This window comes from Macaca mulatta, chromosome 4 (genome assembly GCF_049350105.2).
Source record: "Macaca mulatta isolate MMU2019108-1 chromosome 4, T2T-MMU8v2.0, whole genome shotgun sequence".
In the NCBI taxonomy this organism is placed as follows: Eukaryota; Metazoa; Chordata; class Mammalia; order Primates; family Cercopithecidae; genus Macaca; species Macaca mulatta.
Window position 1 is genome coordinate 85,202,276 of NC_133409.1, and position 22,031 is coordinate 85,224,306.

At 33.7% G+C, this 22,031-nt stretch overlaps 1 protein-coding gene across 2 annotated transcripts in view; it reads left to right on the plus strand.

Moving 5' to 3' along the window:
* ASCC3 (activating signal cointegrator 1 complex subunit 3) overlaps positions 1-22,031 on the plus strand; it is a 372,277-nt gene that overhangs the window by 206,869 nt on the left and 143,377 nt on the right. For both annotated transcript variants that reach the window (XM_078001240.1, XM_015136988.3), the window contains 3 exons: positions 11,050-11,241; positions 11,555-11,779; positions 17,855-17,974. In XM_078001240.1, coding sequence (XP_077857366.1) covers positions 11,050-11,241; positions 11,555-11,779; positions 17,855-17,974 — 537 coding nt within the window. The remainder of the gene's footprint in view (positions 1-11,049; positions 11,242-11,554; positions 11,780-17,854; positions 17,975-22,031) is intronic.

Consider the following 22,031-nt stretch of genomic DNA (forward strand, 5'->3'; position numbering starts at 1 on the left):
CAACATTCATGAACACACTAGAAAACCAAATTTTGAATGTATAGTTCATCCGTTAAAACTTTCAACCCTTCTGTCTCCAAAATCTTGCTTGCCAGAAAAATACAGCAATAGATAGTTATCTCTTCATTTCCGTCATTCAGATCTTGCCTGAATGCTTTTAATTAGCACAATGGGCTTTATCATCTAGTACCCTTACTACATGAGATCTGGGAAATTATATTCCGGTCCAGGCAATACAGTAAGGCTCCTAGAAGGAGGTAAGAGCAGATATTATATGTAGACTAATATTTGCTTTGAGTGGAAGTGGAAATACTTTTAGGGAGGAAAAAGTAGTCATCCCTTTACGCTTATGGAGCTTATATTCTGGAAGGACAGAAAGATTAAACAACTAATTAAATACTTGATTTTAATTACATTTGAAATAAATAATAAAGAGGGATAAAGTCCTAAGAAAAAATTGAGTTGGAGAATCTGATCTAGACCCATGGTGTTAGAGGATGGTGTTCACCAACAAAGTGACATTTAAGCTGATCTGAAGGCTATGAGTTGACAAATAAAAGAGGACAGACAAGTATTCAAAGAAAAGGCTGACATAAAAAAAAAAAATGCACATTGAAGCAAATAAGAAAAACAAGTCAAAATGACTGAAATGTAAAGAGTGATAGGGAGTGGCAGATGGCAGCTATGTGCCATGAGTCTAATCTAGGCAAGGACCAGATATAATACCCTCAATTGCTTGCTACCATTTTTTAAAAAATCATGTTATTTAATCATGTATTTGTGTTAGTTCAGAAGTAAATGTTGGGAAGTAGTTACATTTTAACCTTGTTTTTAAAAGCATTTACATTGTGTTTTTTCTCTCATGAGTAGGAAAATGTGATGTAAAGGCATGGAAGGAAATTCTGCATGCTTTCACTGGGGAAAAGGAATATAATGCCTTACTTGTGTTGATGGATTATCTTGGCAGTTGCCCATTCCATTTGAATTTGACCGACTATAAAGCCCTGTGTGGAAAGTTCACTTGTGAAAACTGGAAAGATAAAGTCAGAGGAAACCAAACTTAGACCGTTGGGAAACTACATACCTTACTTCCTTTACCTTTTCACAGCTGGTATTCTTTTGTGCTGAATTTCCATGTGTAGAAACACTTTATCCAGTGAGCATAGTATTGGATCTCAAATGGCTTCTGTGGAGAATCCAAATTGTCTGTTCACAGAATGTGAACAAGATAAAGTATATCTCTGTAGTTATTCAGACAATAGCAAAACCTGGACTCCATGTAGTGCTAGCTTTGGAGAACCGAGTAGAAAAAGCAGTGATTTTTCTGATGCCTTAGAAAGCAGCAGGCATCTTATAGTAAACAAGTTCAGCTCCATAACTTATGGTCTTAACCATCTCTTCTCCCTTCATTTCTCCAAACAAAACTTCTTTTAAAAAGCTTCTTATATTTCTTTTGAGGAAAGACTTGTACAACCACCATTGTTTGCCTGTGTGCATGGGTATATGTTTTAATACAGAAAAATTGCATCATGTTGTATATACCTTTTTGTCTTTTTCTTTTTCACTTAGTAATATATCAAGGAGGTCTTTCCAAATCAACTCAGAAAGATGGGTTTCATTCTTTTAGCAACTGTGTAATATGCCACAATGCGGATATTACAATAATTCATTTACTGAATCCTCTATTGAGGGATACTTTTGTTGTTTCCAGTTACCTTTGATTGTTAACAATGCTACAGTACACATTTTTACTCCTACTCTTGCAATGATATACATTAGAAAAATTCCTAGCACTGAAATTTATCTATCATGTACTACATGCATTTAAAACTTTGATGAGTGGCCCCAAATTGCCTCATGGAGATATTGTTCCAATTTATACTTCCTCCAGCAGTTGTTACAGGTGGCCCTCCATGTCCATGGCTTCCATGAATTCAGCCAACTGTGGATTAAAATAATTTGGGGGAAAAAAAAGATGGTTGTATCTGTACTGAACATGCACAGATGACTTTTTCTTGTCATTATTCCCTAAACAATACAGTATAACTACTTATATAACTCTTAAATTGTATTAGGTATTATGAGTAATCTAGAGATGATTTAAAGTATACAGGAAGACCATGTAAATTATATGTAAACATCATACCATTTTATATAAGGTACTTAAGCATCCATGGTTTGTGGTGTCTACAGGGGAAGAGACGGTGTTCCTTGAATCAGCCCCCTACGGATACCATGGGAAGACTGTACTTTACCCCACATAACTTTGCCAGCACTGGGTAGTATTAACGTTTTTAAGTTTATAACAGATTAACAGGCAAAAAATGGTACTTCATTATTATTTTGGTTGGCATTTCTTTAATTATGAGTGAGACTGAGCATTTTTTACGTTGCCTATTTGTATTTCCTACTCTTTAAATTGTTCATAATCTTGGCCCATTATGTACTAAACTGCATGTTTAGTACAACATGTTACATAAACTTTTTCTATTTAACCCTTGATGTTTATTTTTGTTTATTTATGATTATTTTTTACTATGTAGAAATTCTGAAAATTTATTTATGGTCTCTGGGTTTTATGTCTTGCATATAAAAGCTATACACCTACTTCATCTGTGATTTCTTCAAGCCTTATATTTTATTTTTATTATTAAATACTTGATGTTTCTGGAACTTATTCCAGATAGTGGTGGGCCCATCATCTTTTCCTAAATACCGTTTTTTCTGTTGATTAAAAAATTTAATATACAATATTCTCATATTTACTTGAGTCATTTCTAAAATTTCTCTTCTGTGTCATTGATCTTATTGTTTCTTCTTTTTTATCAAACTGTTTTACTTATTTTGTTTTCATAGAATTCTCCATAACTGGTTGTATTAAACATCCTGATTATTCTTCAATTGTAGAATTTCTCCCGGATAAATTTTCAGTGTTACTTTTCAGGATGAATTTTAGTATTCCCTCTGGGAAATCATGTTATATTTTAGTTGAGTTAGTGCATTGATTTTACACATTTAGTTAATGAGAAATGGTATTTTTGCCAAATCAAGTTTTCCCATCTCAAAATTAAATATATTATTTCTTGAATGTTCTTCAGCAATATTATAAAACTTTATATAGATCCTCCCTCTTATTATTTCTGTTTTTGCTCTTATAAGTGTGATTTTTTTCACTTATTTTATGAGTTATTATCTGTATATATAGTGTATATATGTCTTTTTATAAAACGTTTATAAAATATATTTTTATAATATTAAAGATTAATATTTTATATTAAAATTAAAGAAAAGAAAATATATTTCTTTCCATTTTTAAAATATATATAATATAAAAAATATTTTACATTATATTAAGGAAAAGAAAAATATTTTCATAAAAGAAATACTTTTATAAAATATTAAATTTTTGAGACTATCATCTTTCCAAATTCTTTTGTTATTTTATTTAGTATATTTTAGTCAGTACCCAATTTTCTAAATAAACATTTACTTTATCTACAACAAATAATTACTTTATACTTTTTCAGTATTTATATTCTTTATTATTTTCTCATGTCTAGCATTGTCTGGAACATCAATAGGCTGATACCAAATAACCTTGCCTACTCCCTAATTTTAATTAGTATACTCTGAATGTTCACTATTAAGCATAGTTTGAGATGTATATCGTCATCTGTAATCATCAGGACTGAATGTAGCCTTTTGTCAAAATTCAATGTCTGCACACCATCATGCATATTAAATATTTAATGTTTAATATAAATATTAAATTTACAAAATTTAATATTTAATAAAATATTATAATTATTTAATAATTTTTTGAATTATTAAATATGTTAATATATTAAGTGCAATGCCCTTGCATTCTGGGGTTGAAGAATACTTAGTTGTGGCATTTTGTTTTAATGTATTGATAAATTCTATTTTCTAAAGTTCTTTACTATTTAGATTAATATTTATAAGAGAGATATTGTTATTGTATTCACTTTTCTGCTTTGTCAGGTTTTAATATCAGTGCCATTATTGTCGCCTGTAGAATCAGTCTCAGTGTTCTCTTTCTGTCCTCTAGAGTCTCTTAATAGCATTAGAATTAATTCATCTTTAAAAATTTGAAAGCCCAGCTATTAAATTTAACTCTTAAATTTTCTTTTCATTATTTTTATCATTATATATAAAGTTTTCTGTCACTTCTAGGATAAATATTAGTAACAATATTTTCCTAGAAAATCATCCATTCCAAACAGTTTAAGTGAAATGCACTGAATTTTACAAAGTGCTCTTTTCTGATTCTTTTCTGATTCTTTTAAATTGTAGTATTATTTCTTTTATATTCGTTTAAATTGTGGTATTTTCATTTTTCTGACATTGGGTCTTGTGCTTGTGCTGTTGTACTTGTGTACAGCTATACAGATTATTTTACTTAAAGACCAGATAGTAAACATTTTAAGCTTGTAGACATATGATCTCTCCCACAACTATTCATTCAGCCCTCCTGTTGTAGCTCAAGCAGCCTTAGACAATCTATAGCAAATTGATATGGCTGTTTTCCAATAAGTTTTATTTACAAAAGCAGGCAGTTAGCACATAGTTTTCCAGCTCCTTCTCTAGTCAGTAATGGCCACTGTCTATTTTTTGTTTTTTTTCTTTTAAAGTAAGAGTGTTAATTTTTTTCTCAGTTTCACAATCTTTAAATCATTGGTTCTATTTTAACTTTATTAGGGCTTTCCTTTTTATTACCTTAGGTTTGTTTTATTTTTGTTTTTGTAGATTCTTGAGTTAGATGCTTAATTCACTTACTACGTATTCTTCTTTAGTTACATAAGTATTTCAGGTGTGATGTTTTCTCATAGTATAACTTTACTCTGTCCTATTATGATATGTAGTGTTTTCATTAATTTTTAGACTTTTGCAGTTTTAATTTCTCCTTTGTTTTTGAAGAAAGCCAAGACATACAGATACACACACACACACATACAGAGCATTGCCTCTGTGTGTGTGTTATTTATGATTATTACTATTATTTTATTTTTGAGACAGAGTTTTTGCTTTTGTTGCCCAGGCTGGAGTGCAATGGCAAATCTCGGCTCACTGCAACCTCCGCCTCCCAGGTTCAAGTGATTCTCCTGCCTCAGCCTCTCGAGTAGCTGGTACTACAGGCACACACCACCATGCTCGGCTAATTTTTGTATTTTTAGTATAGACTAAGTTTTGTATTTTTAGTATTTCACCATGTTTGCCAGGCTAGTCTCAAACTCCTGACCTCAGGTGATCCACCCACCTCAGCCCCCCAAAGTGCTGGGATTACAGGCGTGAGCCCCTGCTCCCAGCCTGTGTTATTTTATTCACATGTTTTACACCTGAACGTGTCCTCTCATCTCACTCTGAATGTTCTTATAGTGCTACCTAACTGGTCTCCCTTATTTCTCTCCTCCTCAGAAATCTTCAGTGGCTTCCCATTTATTTAGAAGAGAAGCCCAAGTCTTTATAATGGATCACTTCAAACTCATGCATGAAATATAATTTACTTCTGACCTTCTTAGTACCTAGTTTAAGGCACATCATTAGCTCTCCTCATCCTGTTTACCTTATCATATATTCAGTGCACCAAGATAAGGATTAGCTTGAAACAATTCTAACTCCTTTTCTTTTATGTAATGTTCATCCTCCTTTCTAGACAGTCATCCAGTCTTGGTTACTTTCCAGCCAACTTTCACCTTGACTTTGTTTGGTTATTTCTGTTTCCCCTGCCTCCGTCTTCCCCTGCAGATTGCTGTAGTGGCCGATACCTGCTCAGTCTTAGCACAACTGTGAAGTTACCTCTCTAAAGAACAAATCTGACACTCCTTAAAAACTTAGATTGACTCCTTTTCCACCTATGTTTGAGACAATGTAAAGCCTGACCCCAATCCTTTTTTCTAGCTTAATTTTCTTAATTTTTATCCCACACCCTCTGAACAGAATGCCCTCCAAACACACTGTGTGTGTTTAAGCATTCCCTCTTTAACCATTCCCAGCTTAGGTATTTATATATCCTGCTGCCTACCTTTCACCATTTAGCAGGCTATCCCTTGTCCTTCAAGACCCACATTTCACATTTTCTGTAAAGACTTCTTAGATCAAACTATCAGATCACTGATTCATTCATCCAAGGAACGTGTAGTATCAGTATGAAGAAGGCACCCTGCCATATGTTAGCAATACAAATGTAAATAAGACATACTTTTGTTATAAATGACAGTATCATAAATGTCATAAATAACAAAGTTTCATCTTGGTCCATGTACCTCTATCATAAACACATTATATTTAATAGAAATCATTTGTATATGAGTCTGTCCTTACCAGTCTGCAAATTATCCAAAGCTCAGATTTTGTCTTAAATTTCTTTGAATTCCTAGGATCTAATATATTATAAATACGTGTTTCTTATTTAATTGACCTCTCTGATTCTTTACAGTGCTTTTTTTTTTTGTCTGTGACTATCATGTTTCGTAAATCTGTTAGGAGGTACTCTTCTTACGAATGTAAATAATTTAGTGCAATAACAAATACAAGGTTGCTTAGTACTAAATAGTCTCATGAGGTCAAATTGTACAGCTGTATTACAAACAGGTGGAGAAAAGCATCACTGCAAATATTCTTCTGTAAAAAACTTCATTCCTTATACTTTTGTGTGCAGTAGAATAACTTGAGGAGCTGATTAGATATGCACATCCAAAAACATGAAAGATGTTTAACATCATTAACTGTTGGCCGGGCGCGGTGGCTCAAGCCTGTAATCCCAGCGCTTTGGGAGGCCGAGGCGGGCGGATCACGAGGTCAGGAGATCGAGACCATCCTGCCTAACACAGTGAAACCCTGTCTCTACTAAAAAATACAAAAAACTAGCCGGGTGAGGTGGTGGGCGCCTGTAGTCCTAGCTACTCGGGAGGCTGAGGCAGGAGAATGGCGTAAACCCGGGAGGCGGAGCTTGCAGTGAGCTGAGATCTGGCCACTGCACTCCAGCCTGGGCGACAGAGTGAGACTCCGTCTCAAAAAAAAAATCATTAACTGTTAAACAAACTTATGTTAAAACCATGGTAAGATGCCACCACACACCTATTACAATGGCTAAAATAAAAAATAATAATTATGTAATATATGGGAATCTGGCAAGTATGGGAAGCAACTGGAACTGTCATACAATGCTGATGCAAATGCAAAATGTTAAAATTCTCCAGAAATGCTTTGGCATTTTTTATAAAATTAAACATACATTTACCATATGACCTAAAAGTTTCATTCCTGGTATTTACTTTGGAGGAATGAAATCATATCCACATATACAAAAAGCGTACATAAATGTTTATAAATGTTATGGTTATAATTGTGAAAACTGGAAACAACCCTCATGTCGTTCAGTGAGAGGTCCGATTAACAGACTGTAATGTGCCCATCTGTAGCACCGTGGAATACTACTCAGCAATAAAAAGGAATGAGCTATTGATATATGCAACAACTTAGATGAATCTCAAAGTCATTAATCTGGGTGACAGAAACCAATTTCAAAATTTATATGCTTTCTGACTCAATTTATGTAATGGTCTCGGAGAGAGAAAACTATACTGTTGGAGTACAGATTAGTGGTAGTAGTTGGGAAAAGTTTAACTGTAAAGAAATCACATGAGGGGATTTTTTAGGGTGGAGAAACTCTTCTTGATTATGATGGTAGTTATGCAAATCTAACACAAACGTGTTAAAATTCTTAGATGTGTACACTAAAAGTGGAAAAATAGTTTTGCTTTATGATGATTTTTAAAATCAGATTTTAAAATCAGATGAGGAACATCCCTGGGCCTCATCTCCAGGGATTCCAGTTCATTTTTTTTTCTTTTCTTTTCTTTTTTTCTTTTTTCTTTCTTTTTTTTTTTTTTTTTTTTGAGACTGTCACCCAGGCTGGAGTTCAGTGGCGCGATCTTGGCTCACTGCAGCCTCTGCCTCCTGGGTTCAAGTGATTCTCCTGTCTTAGCCTCCTGAGTAGCTGGGACTACAGGCACACGCCACCACACCCGGCTATTTTTTTTTTTTTCTTTCAGTAGAGATGGAGTTTCACTGTGTTAGCCAGGATGGTCTTGATCTCGTGACCTCGTGATCTGCCCACCTCACCCTCCCAAAGTGCTGGGATTACAGGCGTGAGCCACTGTGCCCAGCCAGATTCCAGTTCATTTTTCTTGTGAGCTAAGGCAGACCACATATGGAAAATTCAGATTCAAAGATAGTTAAGAATAAAAAACCCAGACTTATTTTAAGATTGTTGTCACTTCAAGTCTGTAATAAACCATTAAAAATAAAACAATGCACACGGTATGCAAGAATAGAAGTAGAAGTGACTCCTACCTCCTCCTAGTTCCTCACAGAGACCAGAGAGATATACCCAGTTGGTGGCCACTGGTGCTGGTTGAATGTGAAACCCATGTGATCATGTGGGAGGTACTATGTCACTACTCCAAGATCCACCTGCTACTTTATAAGAAACATGTCTATCACAGATACATACTTCCCTTGTTTAACTTCTTACTCTGTCATTGGTGCCACAGCAGGCCTAGCCATGTTTTACCTCAGGTGGGGTTTGACTAAGGAATCTATATTTATAAGAAGGACAGCAGAACATTTCAATGCAGGGAGTCCACAGATAGCAGACTTCACCTAAAACCAAACAGCAATCCAGCAATATGATTTGTACAGAATATCACCTCCAACCAATAGTTTTAGTTTCCTCTATTGGCTTTGAATGTCCACTCTTAAATATTAGAGAAGAAATGAAGTAAGTGAAATGTTTCTCCTCTCCCTACCTTTAGCCTCTGAAGGAGCTCTTAGCAAATACACCACAATTAGACTTTTTTCCATGTTCGTAAGAGCTGCTTTAAGATTACAGTGACAATATCACTTGTCTGAAAAGGTGAAAGCTGAGACAATGAGATCCAATTGTAATTAATTGTAAAGTATATGTATAAAATAATTTCTAACAGGCTGACTGCACTGCACAAGAATAAAATAAGAATACACCCCCTTGAAACTTTAAGAAGCTCTCCTGTTTTATGTTTATATATTGTTTTTTGTTTTGGACCCTAAAGAGGCTCAAAATGTGTAAGTTGTTATTTACTTGGCTGGCCACTAGATGGTGTGGTTTGTTAATGCATTACTTTTGGTTTTATAATTAAGGCAGATTTCATGGAACGCTATTTTCTTAGATAATTTTATTAAATATTATTAACTTAGAAGTTTAAAATTTTAAGTGACCTGAGAGATAATCAGTATGGCAAAGTCTCTACTGGAACCCTAGTCCCCTAAAATCTTACTCCCTGCCATTGTCCAGCCCTTAAGTAAAAAGTGTGGGGAAAAAACTGTTCAAAAAGAAGCTCTTGAATTGATCATGAGATTTTGAGACCAATAGCAAACAAACACATGATGTGATGGCCAAACAGAAGCTTTAACTATGTAAACATTTCTTTAAATGTTAGTTTTTCATAAAAATTCTGTCTGTTGTATAGTGAATCTTCAGTGAGTCTTTTACGACCTTCTGCTACAGCAGTTACACAGGTGGCATATAAGTATACTAAATCTCACCTCTGGACTCCGAGTAAGCCACAGAACAGAAGTAATGTTGTTACAGTAGTCCCCCCTTATCCATGGGGCATATTTCCAAGATATGAAACCACAGATACTAGTGAACTAACTTGATTGCTGTCAATTAAGATACATTTCTGTTCATGTCTTCCACCCACAAATTTAATGCCTTTTTCCTCTTAACTAAGTAGGTATCAAACACTGTAGCTGTAACTTTTGCAATTTGAAACATTAATAACATGAATTTCTTTTTTCTTCTTTGCAACTTCAGGAATAGAAGATTTGTTGCTCTTACCATCAATTTTAGCAATCAGCATACAATTTTGTTTTTCTCCTTAAGTTGAAAACTTTCACCTTTTCACTTAAAGGAAACACTTTATGGCTTCTCTCTGGCAAATTCAAATTGCCAGCATCACTAATGTTACACTTTAGGGCCATTATTAAGTAAAATAAGGGTGACTTGCAAACGCTGGGATACTTAAACAGTCAATCTGATAACCAGGCCTACTACTAAGTGACTAATGAGTGAGGAGTGTCTACAGCTTATATATGCTGAACAAAGTGATGATTCATTTTCTGGGCTGGATGGAATAGGACAGTGTGAGATTTCATCAAGCTACTCAGAAGAGCACGCAACTTAAAACATGATTTATTTATTTCTGGAATATTCTATTTAATATTTTTGGACCACAGTTGATCTCAGGTAATGGAAACCACAGAAAGCAAAACTACAGATAAGGAAGGACTACTGTATACTCAATGCATATGTGTAGTTGAGGAGCTAAAACAGATGGTCAACTTGCTATCAAAGATCACCAAGAACACAACTGTAGGTGAACAAAGCTGGCTTTATTGACTCACTGCAATGAGGAACATCACAGGGGAAGCATCATGGGGATCTCAATAAGAAAGGAGAAGGACTCAAAGGCAGTGGGTCTGGAATAAAAGTGTAAAGGCTCTGAAGTAGATATGGACTTGTCAGAAAATATACTCAGAAAAGCCAGCCATTGTGGCTGAGGTAGATGAGGTAAGGAAATGAGATTGATTTTTGTAGGGCCTTGCACTGTAATGACTGGCCTTTACTCTTAAGGAGTTAAGAAGCCGCTGAGATTTAGTTTTATTTTGAATAGCATATTTTTTGAAGGCTAAGAAACATGTAATACTGACTGATTGCAAAAAGAGACTTCTGGATGAAAGAGACACTTGCTTTTCACCTCTTTTCTTTTTAATTTTGTGACATATTTTGTTATTACCTATTTTTTAAGATAAGTAACATTATTTTTTATTATTTTATATAAAGCATTGTATACTAAGACTTAGTAATACCTTAAGATGCTTAAAAATAATTTTCTGATTTCTTTGATAAAACTCATACAACAGGAATGCTAAATAACAATTGCTTTTAAATGCTAAATAATACTCTTATGCTTTCTTGGTGTCTAGGTGCAAAGGTCGAGAAATAAGCAAGTACGAGAATTATTCCCAGATGGTTTTAGTATTCATCATGCAGGAATGCTTCGGCAGGACAGAAATTTAGTTGAAAACTTGTTTTCTAATGGGCATATCAAAGTCCTAGTGTGTACAGCTACATTAGCCTGGGGTGTCAATCTTCCCGCCCATGCTGTTATTATTAAGGTAAGAGCTTACCTTCCTTGATATATGGATTTGTGTGTGTCTTAAAGCAAGCCTCTTGGTTGATTTATTTAGAAAAATATTGTGATTTGTCTGTTTCCTTGACTTTGAATGTTATTTATAAAAGGTCAGAATTATTTTCTCCAGTAAGAATCTAGTTTATATTGTGAAAATTTAACTCTATCACAGATGATGAAAGGATTAGTTAAAGTACACTTTTGAGATCTTGCCATATTTGCCTAATTTCAGTATTCAGTTCATCAGGATTATATTTGTGTGTGTTTATGTAAATTTTTGTTAACTTTTCCTCATCTAGGGAACACAAATATATGCTGCAAAAAGAGGCTCCTTTGTTGACCTTGGAATTTTAGATGTCATGCAGATATTTGGTCGAGCTGGACGACCACAATTTGACAAATTTGGGGAAGGAATCATTATAACAACGCATGATAAACTCAGCCATTACCTCACTTTGCTCACCCAACGAAACCCAATTGAGAGTCAGTTTCTGGAAAGCCTTGCAGATAACCTAAATGCAGAGGTAAGATCTAATGAGTAAAAGTTTGGAATAGAATCATCAGCCTTAAGAATGACCAAGAAAATATGTAACAAACCCGCACGTTGTGCACATGTACCCTAGAACTTAAAGTATAATAAAAAAATAAAAATAAAAATAAATAAAAATAAAAGAATGACCAAGAAAGATAAAGGTTGATTTGGTTGCTATTTTGTAGTGTTTAGGATTACAGCCTATGCCATATAGTTATAAGATAAAACAGGCTGAATGGCATTATTGTTGATTAATTCAGAGGATTATAGAATGATAACTGATAAAAAATCTATTGCTAAAAGACCATATTTTGAAACTAATGAGGCTTTGCCAAAGACCAGAAATCTAACAAAGACTGTAGAAAATATGGAAACAAAAAGCAATAATAACTAATATTTGGCACTTTTACAAAGTTTTACATGAAATTTTTACTAAAGGTTTAATAAAATTTATAAAACTCTTTTAGCTCTATTAGGTTAGTTGATTAACTTTGTTATACACAATGTGATTGAGCTAGATTGTGATAATTTGTTTCGTGTGTGTGTCTGTGTGTGTGTGTGTCTGTGTGTGTGTGTCTGTGTGTGACTTTTATGTTAAGATTTACATAGCAGACCCTGGAAGCGTAGGTAACATCTTAACTGGTAAAGAAAATAAACATTCTTAAAATTTAGAGTATATGTATAGAACATTCAAATCAGGTTTGACTGTTTTTGTGACATTTTAAATTATAATTTGGTATTCAACACTTTGCTAATTCAGTATTCTTTCATACCTTTAAGTTGACTCAAACAATAATTGAAAGTAGGGAGGATGTAAATATTAAGTAAATGACTACTTTGAAATATTTATAATCAAATACTACTTATTATGTACAAAGTCCTATATTAGGTACTTCCTAAAGAGCTTATAGAAATTTAATCTAACATTCCAATCATATTATTTATAAGTCTTTTTAGAGAATGAAAAACACACTTACTAGTTCATTTTCTCTATTAAGAAGTGTATATTCCAAAAGGGGAGAAAAAGACATGAAAACACAGTGCAATAATGTTGGAAAGATAGTTCTGTAGAAGGATTCAGCAGAAGGAGAAAATAGGTTTGTCCCAGGCTATCAGGAAAGTTTTGGTTCATGAATGTGGTAAAATTTGATCCGTGAGAGTATCTTTATTTTATGAGAAAATGGGGACTTTCAGGTGAAGTGAGTAGAGTAACAGCTTGTCTAGTACAGAAGATCTGTGTTGGAGATAATCCACAGCCAGAATTGGGATGGTCATTCAAAGAATGGATAAGTTTTAGAAGATAATGGTTAGAGAAAATAGCATGAAAGGCCTCATTTTCTATTAGCAAAATTATAATAACATTTTTAAAAACTGAGAAATAAAATTTGAATCCAAAGGAAATATTATTATGGCTCAATTTCAATCCTACTGGCCACTATAATTGTGTGGCTTAAATAATTGGGTCTTGGATTAGCAGTGTCTAATGTGTGGAACAAAGTCTCTTAATGTAAAATGATAGTAGCAGTGAACTGAGGACCTGCTGTATACCAGAGATTCTGCTCAGTGCCTCACGTACATTCTCTTATTCTCTCACTACTGCTGCTATGGAGATATTATCCTCAGAGTGATATGTAATTGACCCAAGGTCACTACATTATAACTTTTGAAACTAGTATTCAAACTCAGATCTATTTAACTCTAAACCTAGACTTTTCATTATGGCTTAGATTTCTTGTATATAAAATTTAAGTTGAAGGTGAATACATTTGCTTATATTAATATATAGCCTTTGCCCTCTTCTAAAGCCTATATGAAAAACATTTTCCAAAATGGTAGCCATAATTTTTCCGACTTGCAGTAAAAGGCGTGGTTCTTTTATACACATCATGAGATGCATGTCAACGAAGAGTATATCTCAATGTAGAGGCCTTAAATCCAAGGACAAGGTGTTTGAAAGTAACAATCTACAGAATTGGGATGAACTCTGTATAAAAAATGTTATGTAGTATGTAAGGTGAAAGAAAGATTAACATAGTTTTGAAGAACAGACTTGAATACTAAAGTTAGATATGAAGTGATATCTTAAAATGCATGTCAAGGAAGACTATATCTCAGTAAACTTATGTCCTTAATAGCTTTTTGTAATTGGTAAAATAAACACAAGTTGGCAGTGTTATACAGAAGACACAAAGTCAGTAAAATACTGCTTTTTTTCTTCAAGGAACTATTTTTCTTAGGGACTGTAAAATAACATCATTGAAACTATTTGATCAAGGCCTGAGAAATTAAAAATAAATTAGGGTCCATACACTTATCAAATATTTATAAAGTACTTATTAAATGTGTGGTTTTCAGAAATGTCAGCTAACTATACACATAATTCCATTTAGTGATATAAATGGTATTTAAATAACAAAACATATATCTTGACATTTTTTACCAATATAGTGAAGTGTAGCCATTGTTGAACTAACTTGCTCATATTCTAATCTATTGGAATAGTTCCCTTTTAAAGTAAATTTTCCTGTTAAGGAAACAAACTCTTAAATTATTGTTGAATATTAAATTAAATTTGACTATCTGTGGAAATCAAGTGTGAAATTGGTTTATAAAATGAATATGTGCTCTGTTCTTTAGGTAATGAATTTTTAAGTCTTTAGATTCCCCAAATCATCGCAAGACTCTACGGTTGCACTAATCAACGTTAGAGTCGTGCTAGATTAAGAATGTTGCCTCCATTAATATCTTTTATGTCATGAGTATCAATTCTGACTATTACTTTAGGAGAACTGGAGAAATTATTATATTGTTATAATTTTAATGCAAACATGTTATGAGGCACATTTGCTTATCGATGCATAACGAGACTGACTAAATAATCCTAATGCTGAAAGGTCATAAGTCCCATCCATATATAAAGTCACTGAACTTTACACTGAGAGAAATACTGAGGTTGATTAAAATTTATTCATCACACATTACTGAGTACATACTCTGTGCCAGCTCCCTATAGTCTGTTCTTCAAACTATGTTAATCTTTCTTTCACCTTACATATACATACATTTTTTTATACAGAGTTCATCCCATCTCTGTAGAATGTTACGTAAACACCTTGTCCTTGGATTTAAGGCCTCTACAGTCTGAACCACCTTCCTAATTCTGGCTACAGTTTCTCTCCAACACAGATCTTCTGCCCTAGACAAGCTGTTGTTACTCTATTCACTTGTAAATAAAGATACTCTCACTGGATTGTTGTGGAAATTTAAGAAATGCCTGTGCCAAGGTAGTTTATGGTAAATGATAGAGTCACTTACCATTTTCTGATAGTCTGTTGATATTCAGCCCTATTCATACTTATTGCCAGCACTGAAATTTTAGATAAATAATGAAGAGTAGCATAGTTTTTATATGTATTTACTAGCTTATATATATACACACACACACACACACACACACGCATGCATACTCACGATGATTATAGTATTTGCTTAAGTTTTTATATGATTTCAACCATGTTTTTAAATTACATATTCAAATAAACAATTGAGATTACCTTAAATACTAAAGTTAGATATGAACTGATATGGAATCTTATTTCTAAATTACCAAATTTGTGTATGGATTTTATTTTTCTCTTTTACTTAACAGAACATAAAGCTATCACACTGTATACTAATGCCACTTTCAGAAATGTCATGTTAGATGTTTTTCTTTAAAAGCATTTTGAATAGGTATTATGTGCTAGGCACAATGGATGGTGGGTTCATATAAGTCATTGTGGTTAGTTACATATGTCTCACCTCCATATGACCCTGGAACTTCTTGAGGCTAGGGAGCATACTCTATTTGTTACCATATCCATTGTGCTTTACTTAGCACAGGCTTGTTACTGACTTACTATATGATTTTGAGATGAGTGAATAAATTTCAAAGACGTACTATGAAAAAATTCCTGTTTTATAAAAGGCTCCTGTGCTAGGTAGCCACTAGGTGACAGCAAGTATTTACAAATACATTTTTATTTTTTGTCACTAGGTGGCATTCAAATATTACTCTCAAAATAAGGTATAGCGTCATACCTTTACCTTCCTTTTTCTGAGTAGTCTTGTCCTCTTTAGTGAACATTTACAAGACTTCCTTTAGTTGATCCAATCTTTGCTACGTACTTTTTCCTTTCCTTTAATCATATCACTGGTAGCAATAGGTAATTTTTAAATGTTAATTCACTGTCTGATTTTGAAAATAATAGCAAGCTTATTTTATCCCTTATAAATTTTTCTACTCATAGGAGTTGTGTGATGTTACTTTAAAATAATATTCTAAGGTTCTAAGGGAATGTTGGTCATTATTTTAAAGTAACATCATAAAGTCATGACAGGAATATAGGTCATATGTCTATGGTTTAATACAATTTGGTCTGTCAAATAATGAATTCACAAAGGTGAGAAACTCTCAGATTTTTAGCCGTATCACCAAACTAGTTTTATTTACCTAAGTAGATTAGAAAATGTTTAACTGTTTTAGTTGTAAATCTTCATGAATTGTTACACAACTCCCACACTGGCTCAATTTTAGTTCTTGCTACTCTTACTTTGGTGGAAAACCTTACAGTTTACACTAAATATATATATATTTACCTACATTATGGATGGCTTGGCCATTTGTAATATAAATTTAAAAGTTAGTAGACAGAATCTCGCTTATTATGTTTCAACTTTTGGTCATTTCTCTGTTTTAGTAACAAATAATATATCATAATATTATAATGAAAATTATACATTACTAAATCTCATCTTCAACTAACTAAAGACAATTAACCATCCACATATTTATTTCATGAAATTAGTTATACAGAATTATAATAAAAAATTATAATGTAGGAATTAAACATGAAGGTTTTACTTTCTTTTAGGACTAAATCGGGAGGGTTTGTTTTTCCTTTTTTTCTCCTAAAATTACTAATTTAGGTCAGGAACATCTCTTCTCCTTTAATTAAAGTATTAAGAGGTTAAAAACAATTTCAGCCAAGAATTCAGGAAAAAAAATACAACTGTGAAGTTTTACAACGTGGGTAAATTTTTAAAGTAAAATAAGTACCTTAAGTAAAAATAAAATTATGACCTATAGATCCATTGGCTAAGGTAATATATTTCTAAGAAACTTTTCATTGAAATTCTTTGTTAGTATCTTCTTCTAATAATTCTTTTTTCTTTGTTATACATCTCTTATATGCTATTGTTGTGTTTTTAAATTATTAACCTTTGATTTCATTTAATTAATATATCACAAAGCTACATTAAATGCTATATTAAAAATAATATTTTCTTTCAAGAGATAATCTGAAGAGTTATCCACTGTTTATTATGGTTCAAATGCATGAATATTTTTTCCATAGCTTAAGTTTACTGACAAATAAAAACTACTCCCTGTTCTTGTACATCAGTTTGTTAAAGTGTATGTATTATTAATATGTATAAATCACAACAAAATCTGCTTTGTTTTGTGCAAAACAAGTGAACTTTTTATTGTATTCATATTACATCTCTTTACTTACAGTCCTGCAGATGCATATCTTTAGAGGTAAAAGCTGAGGATATCCCCTCTGTGGTTTTTGTGATGACAGTATACAGAATTAGGATAAAAATGAACAGAATTAACAATGTTTTGTTGTTTTTATTCTGATGCACTTAACACTTATATTTTTCAGCAGTGTAGTCACATAAAATGAAACTAAAATAAATTGTATACTGAATAAAAAAAATAACAAAAATGTCCTTAATGCTATGTAGAATTAAACTCCTTTTAAAGAAAAATAATCATCTGCCATAATATTGAGTAAGTTCAGTTCTGAAAGATAACATTTTTCATATATCATTCTCAATTAAATGAGGCAGGACTGATTTTAATTAATTGGAAAAGTGTTGTGTCAGTCACTGTGCCTACCTTTTTAAAAATGCACAATGATATATTTTTAAAACTTCACCTCTGACAGAATGATCTTTGATGAAATGTTTATGTTCAACTTTAATACATTACTTTAATTTTTGTCATATTTTTGATTTGCAGATTGCTCTGGGAACAGTTACTAATGTGGAAGAAGCAGTGAAGTGGATAAGTTACACTTATCTTTATGTACGGATGAGAGCAAATCCATTAGCATATGGCATCAGTCACAAGGCTTATCAGGTAGAAAATTCATTTATTAAAAAAAAAAGTTCAGACCTTCTTTTTGGTTCTTTCATGGTATGAGGATAGATATTTATTTGCTGCTCTTCCCTCATCTGAAAAGAGGTTCCTAGAAGAAGAACAAGAGATTTAATATTTTTCAAAAAATTAGATAGGCCCTTGTAGTTATTAGGCAGGCTACATTTAAATCTTCTTCTACAAATACTTATATTAATCTTTGTACTATTATCCATGTATTTAAGTATATTTCTATTTGATATTAATATTTTGGTATGTTTTTTAAGCTATGAGAAATTTCATTTTAGAATGAATTAGACATGAGGAAACTTATTGACCATATTTGATAATCGGCTTAGGTTATATACAATCTGTTCCTCTTATCAAGTCTCTTCTAATCCCTATTCTGAAATTTAAATATACCATTAAAGAGTTACTATCTTAACAGTTAGAGGACTGGAATCAGTTCCACTACTCAAGTTCATATACATAGACTAAGAATTAGATGAATTTGATAGCAGTTCTTCCTATGAACTTTACAATGGCTTACAGATTCTGTGAAATCTTGTCTTTCCTTTATAACTCTGCTTCATATATTGTAAATGTATCCTAATTGCAGATAAAATACAGTTGTTGTCTAATGAAAACATTACTCTACAATGATCATATGGATATTTACTAGTATTAAGTCAAAATTCATAAATAAGTTGAACTTTGTTCAAAATTAGAGTTTCACCTAATTTACTGTAACTTAGTTTTTATGTAAATCCTATTGTGTTATCAAAGCAGTTGCTAATTTTTTAAATTTTATTTCTTTTATTTTTTTCTTTCCCTGTGCAGTAGATTTTACCATGGGAAAATTGAAACTTAAGGCTTGGGGGAAGAAAAATAAGAAAAGCAGCAGCAGCAATTAGTTCTGAGGCTGTTAAATCTGAAGCCATTATTAGGTTTTTATACTTAGATTTACTCTAGATGGGACTCAACTACCTTTCTTCTTTTCAGTTGAAATTTGTGCTAATCTTTAAATGAATGTTTACGTTTACAGCCAAATTGCTCTGTTATAAAATATAACTGCACTATAACCTGTAAACTTACACATTTAAGGAATATGGCACTAGTTATTCTCATCACAAATGTGGGCATTTTGAGGAGAGTCAGTGGCACTATTAAAATGCTTTCGGAACTCCCCGGAGCAAGATGGCTGAATAGGAACAGCTCCAAGCTCCAGCTCCCAGCACGAGTGAAACAGAAGACGGGTGATTTCTGATTTTCAACTGAGGTGTAGACTGACACCTCACATCTCACACGGTGGGGTACACCCCTGAGATGAAGCTTCCAGAGCAAGAATCAGACAGCAGCACTCGCTGTTCAGCAATATTCTATCTTCCGCAGCCTCTGCTGCTGATACCCAGGCAAACAGGGTCTGGAGTGGACCTCAAACAATCACCAACAGACCTACAGCTGAGGGTCCTGACTGTTAGAAGGAAAACTAACAAACAGAAAGGACACTCACACCAAAACACCATCAGTACGTCACCAGCATCAAAGACCAAATGCAGATAAAACCACAAAGATGGGGAAAAAGCAAGGCAGAAAAGCTGGAAATTCAAAAAATCAGAGCGCATCTCCCCCCTCCAAAGGAACGCAGCTCATCGCCAGCAATGGATCAAAGCTGGACCGAGAATGACTTTGATGAGTTGAGAGAAGAAGGCTTCAGTCGATTATACTCCTCAGAGCTAAAGGAGGAACTAAAGACCCAGTGCAAAGAAACTAAAAATCTTGAAAAAAGAATGGAAGAATGGATAACTAGAATAATCAATGCAGAGAAGGCCATAAACGAACTGACAGAGATAAAAACCATGACACAAGAAATACATGACAAATGCGCAAGCTTCAGTAACCAACTCGATCAACTGGAAGAAAGAGTATCAATGATTGAAGATCAAATGAATGAAATGAAGCGAGAAGAGAAGTCTAGAGAAAAAAAAGGAAAAAGAAATGAACAAAGCCTCCAAGAGGTATGGGATTATGTGAAAAGACCAAATCTACGACTGATTGGTGTGCCTGAAAGTGAGGGGGAAAATGGAACCAAGTTGGAAAACACTCTTCAGGATATCATCCAGGAGAACTTCCCCAATGTAGTAAGGCAGGCCAACATTTAAATTCAGGAAATATGAAGAATGCCACAGAGATACTCCTCGAGAAGAGCAACTCCAAGACACATAATTGTCAGATTCACCAAAGTTGAAATGAGGGAAAAACTGTTAAGGGCAGCCAGAGAGAAAGGTCGGGTTACCCACAAAGGGAAGCCTATCAGACTAACAGCAGATCTCTTGGCAGAAACTCTACAAGCTAGAAGAGTGGGGGCCAATATTCAACATTCCTAAAGAAAAGAATTTTCAACCCAGAATTTCATATCCAGCCAAACTAAGTTTCATAATTGAAGGAGAAATAAAATCCTTTATAGACAAGCAAATGCTTAGAGATTTTGTCACCACCAGGCCTGCCCTACAAGAGACCCTGAAGGAAGCACTAAACATGGAAAGGAACAACCGGTACCAGCCATTGCAACAACATGCCAAAATGTAAAGACCATCGATGCTAGGAAGAAACTGCATCAACTAACAAGGAAAATAACCAGCTAATATCACAATGACAGGATCAAGTTCACACATAACACTATTAACCTTAAATGAAAATGGACTAAGTGGTCCAATTAAAAGACACAGACTGGCAAATTGGATAAAGAGTCAAGACCCATCAGTCTGCTGTATTCAGGAGACCCATCTCACATGCAGAAACACACATAGGCTCAAAATAAAGGGATGGAGGAAGATCTACCAGGCAAATGGAAAACAAAAAAAAGCAGGGGTTGCAATCCTAGTCTCTGATAAAACAGACTTTAAACCATCAAAGATCAAAAGAGACAAAGAAGGCCATTACATAATGGTAAAGGGTTCAATTCAACAGGAAGAGCTAACTATCCTAAATATATATGTGTCCAATACAGGAGCACCCAGATTCATAAAGCAAGTCCTTACAGACTTACAAAGAGACTTAGATTCCCATACAATAATAATGGGAGACTTCAACACCCCACTGTCAACGTTAGACAGATCAACGAGACAGAAAATTAACAAGAATATCCAGGAATTGAACTCAACTCTGCACCAAGCAGACCTAATAGACATCTACGGAACTCTCCACCCCAAATCAACAGAATATACATTCTTCTCAGCACCACATCGCACTTATTCCAAAATCGACCACATAGCTGGAAGTAAAGCACTCTTCAGCAAATGTGAAAGAATAGAAATTGTAACAACTGTCTCTCAGACCACAGTGCAATCAAACTAGAACTCAGGATGAAGAATCTCAATCAAAACCGCTCAACTACATGGAAACTGAACAACCTGCTCCTGAATGACTACTGGGTACGTAACGAAATGAAGGCAGAAATAAAGATGTTCTTTGAAAGCAATGAGAACAAAGATACAACATACCAGAATCTCTGGGACACAATTAAAGGAGTGTGTAGAGGGAAATTTATAGCACTAAATGCCCACAAGAGAAAGCAGGAAAGATCTAAAATTGACACCCTAACATCACAATTAAAAGAATTAGAGAAGCAAGAGCAAACACATTCAAAACCTAGCAGAAGGCAAGAAATAACTAAGATCAGAGCAGAACTGAAGGAGATAGAGACACAAAAAAACCCTCCAAAAAATCAATGAATCCAGGAGCTGGTATTTTGAAAAGATCAACAAAATTGATAGACTGCTAGCAAGACTAATAAAGAAGAAAAAAGAGAAGAATCAAATAGATGCAATAAAAAATGATAAAGGGGATATCACCACCGACCCCACAGAAATACAAACTACCATCAGAGAATACTATAAACACCTCCACACAAATAAACTAGAAAACCTAGAAGAAATGAGTAATTTCCTGGACACTTACACTCTTCCAAGACTAAACCAGGAAGAAGTTGAATCCCTGAATAGACCAATAGCAGGCTCTGAAATTGAGGCAATAATTAATAGCCTACCATCCAAAAAAA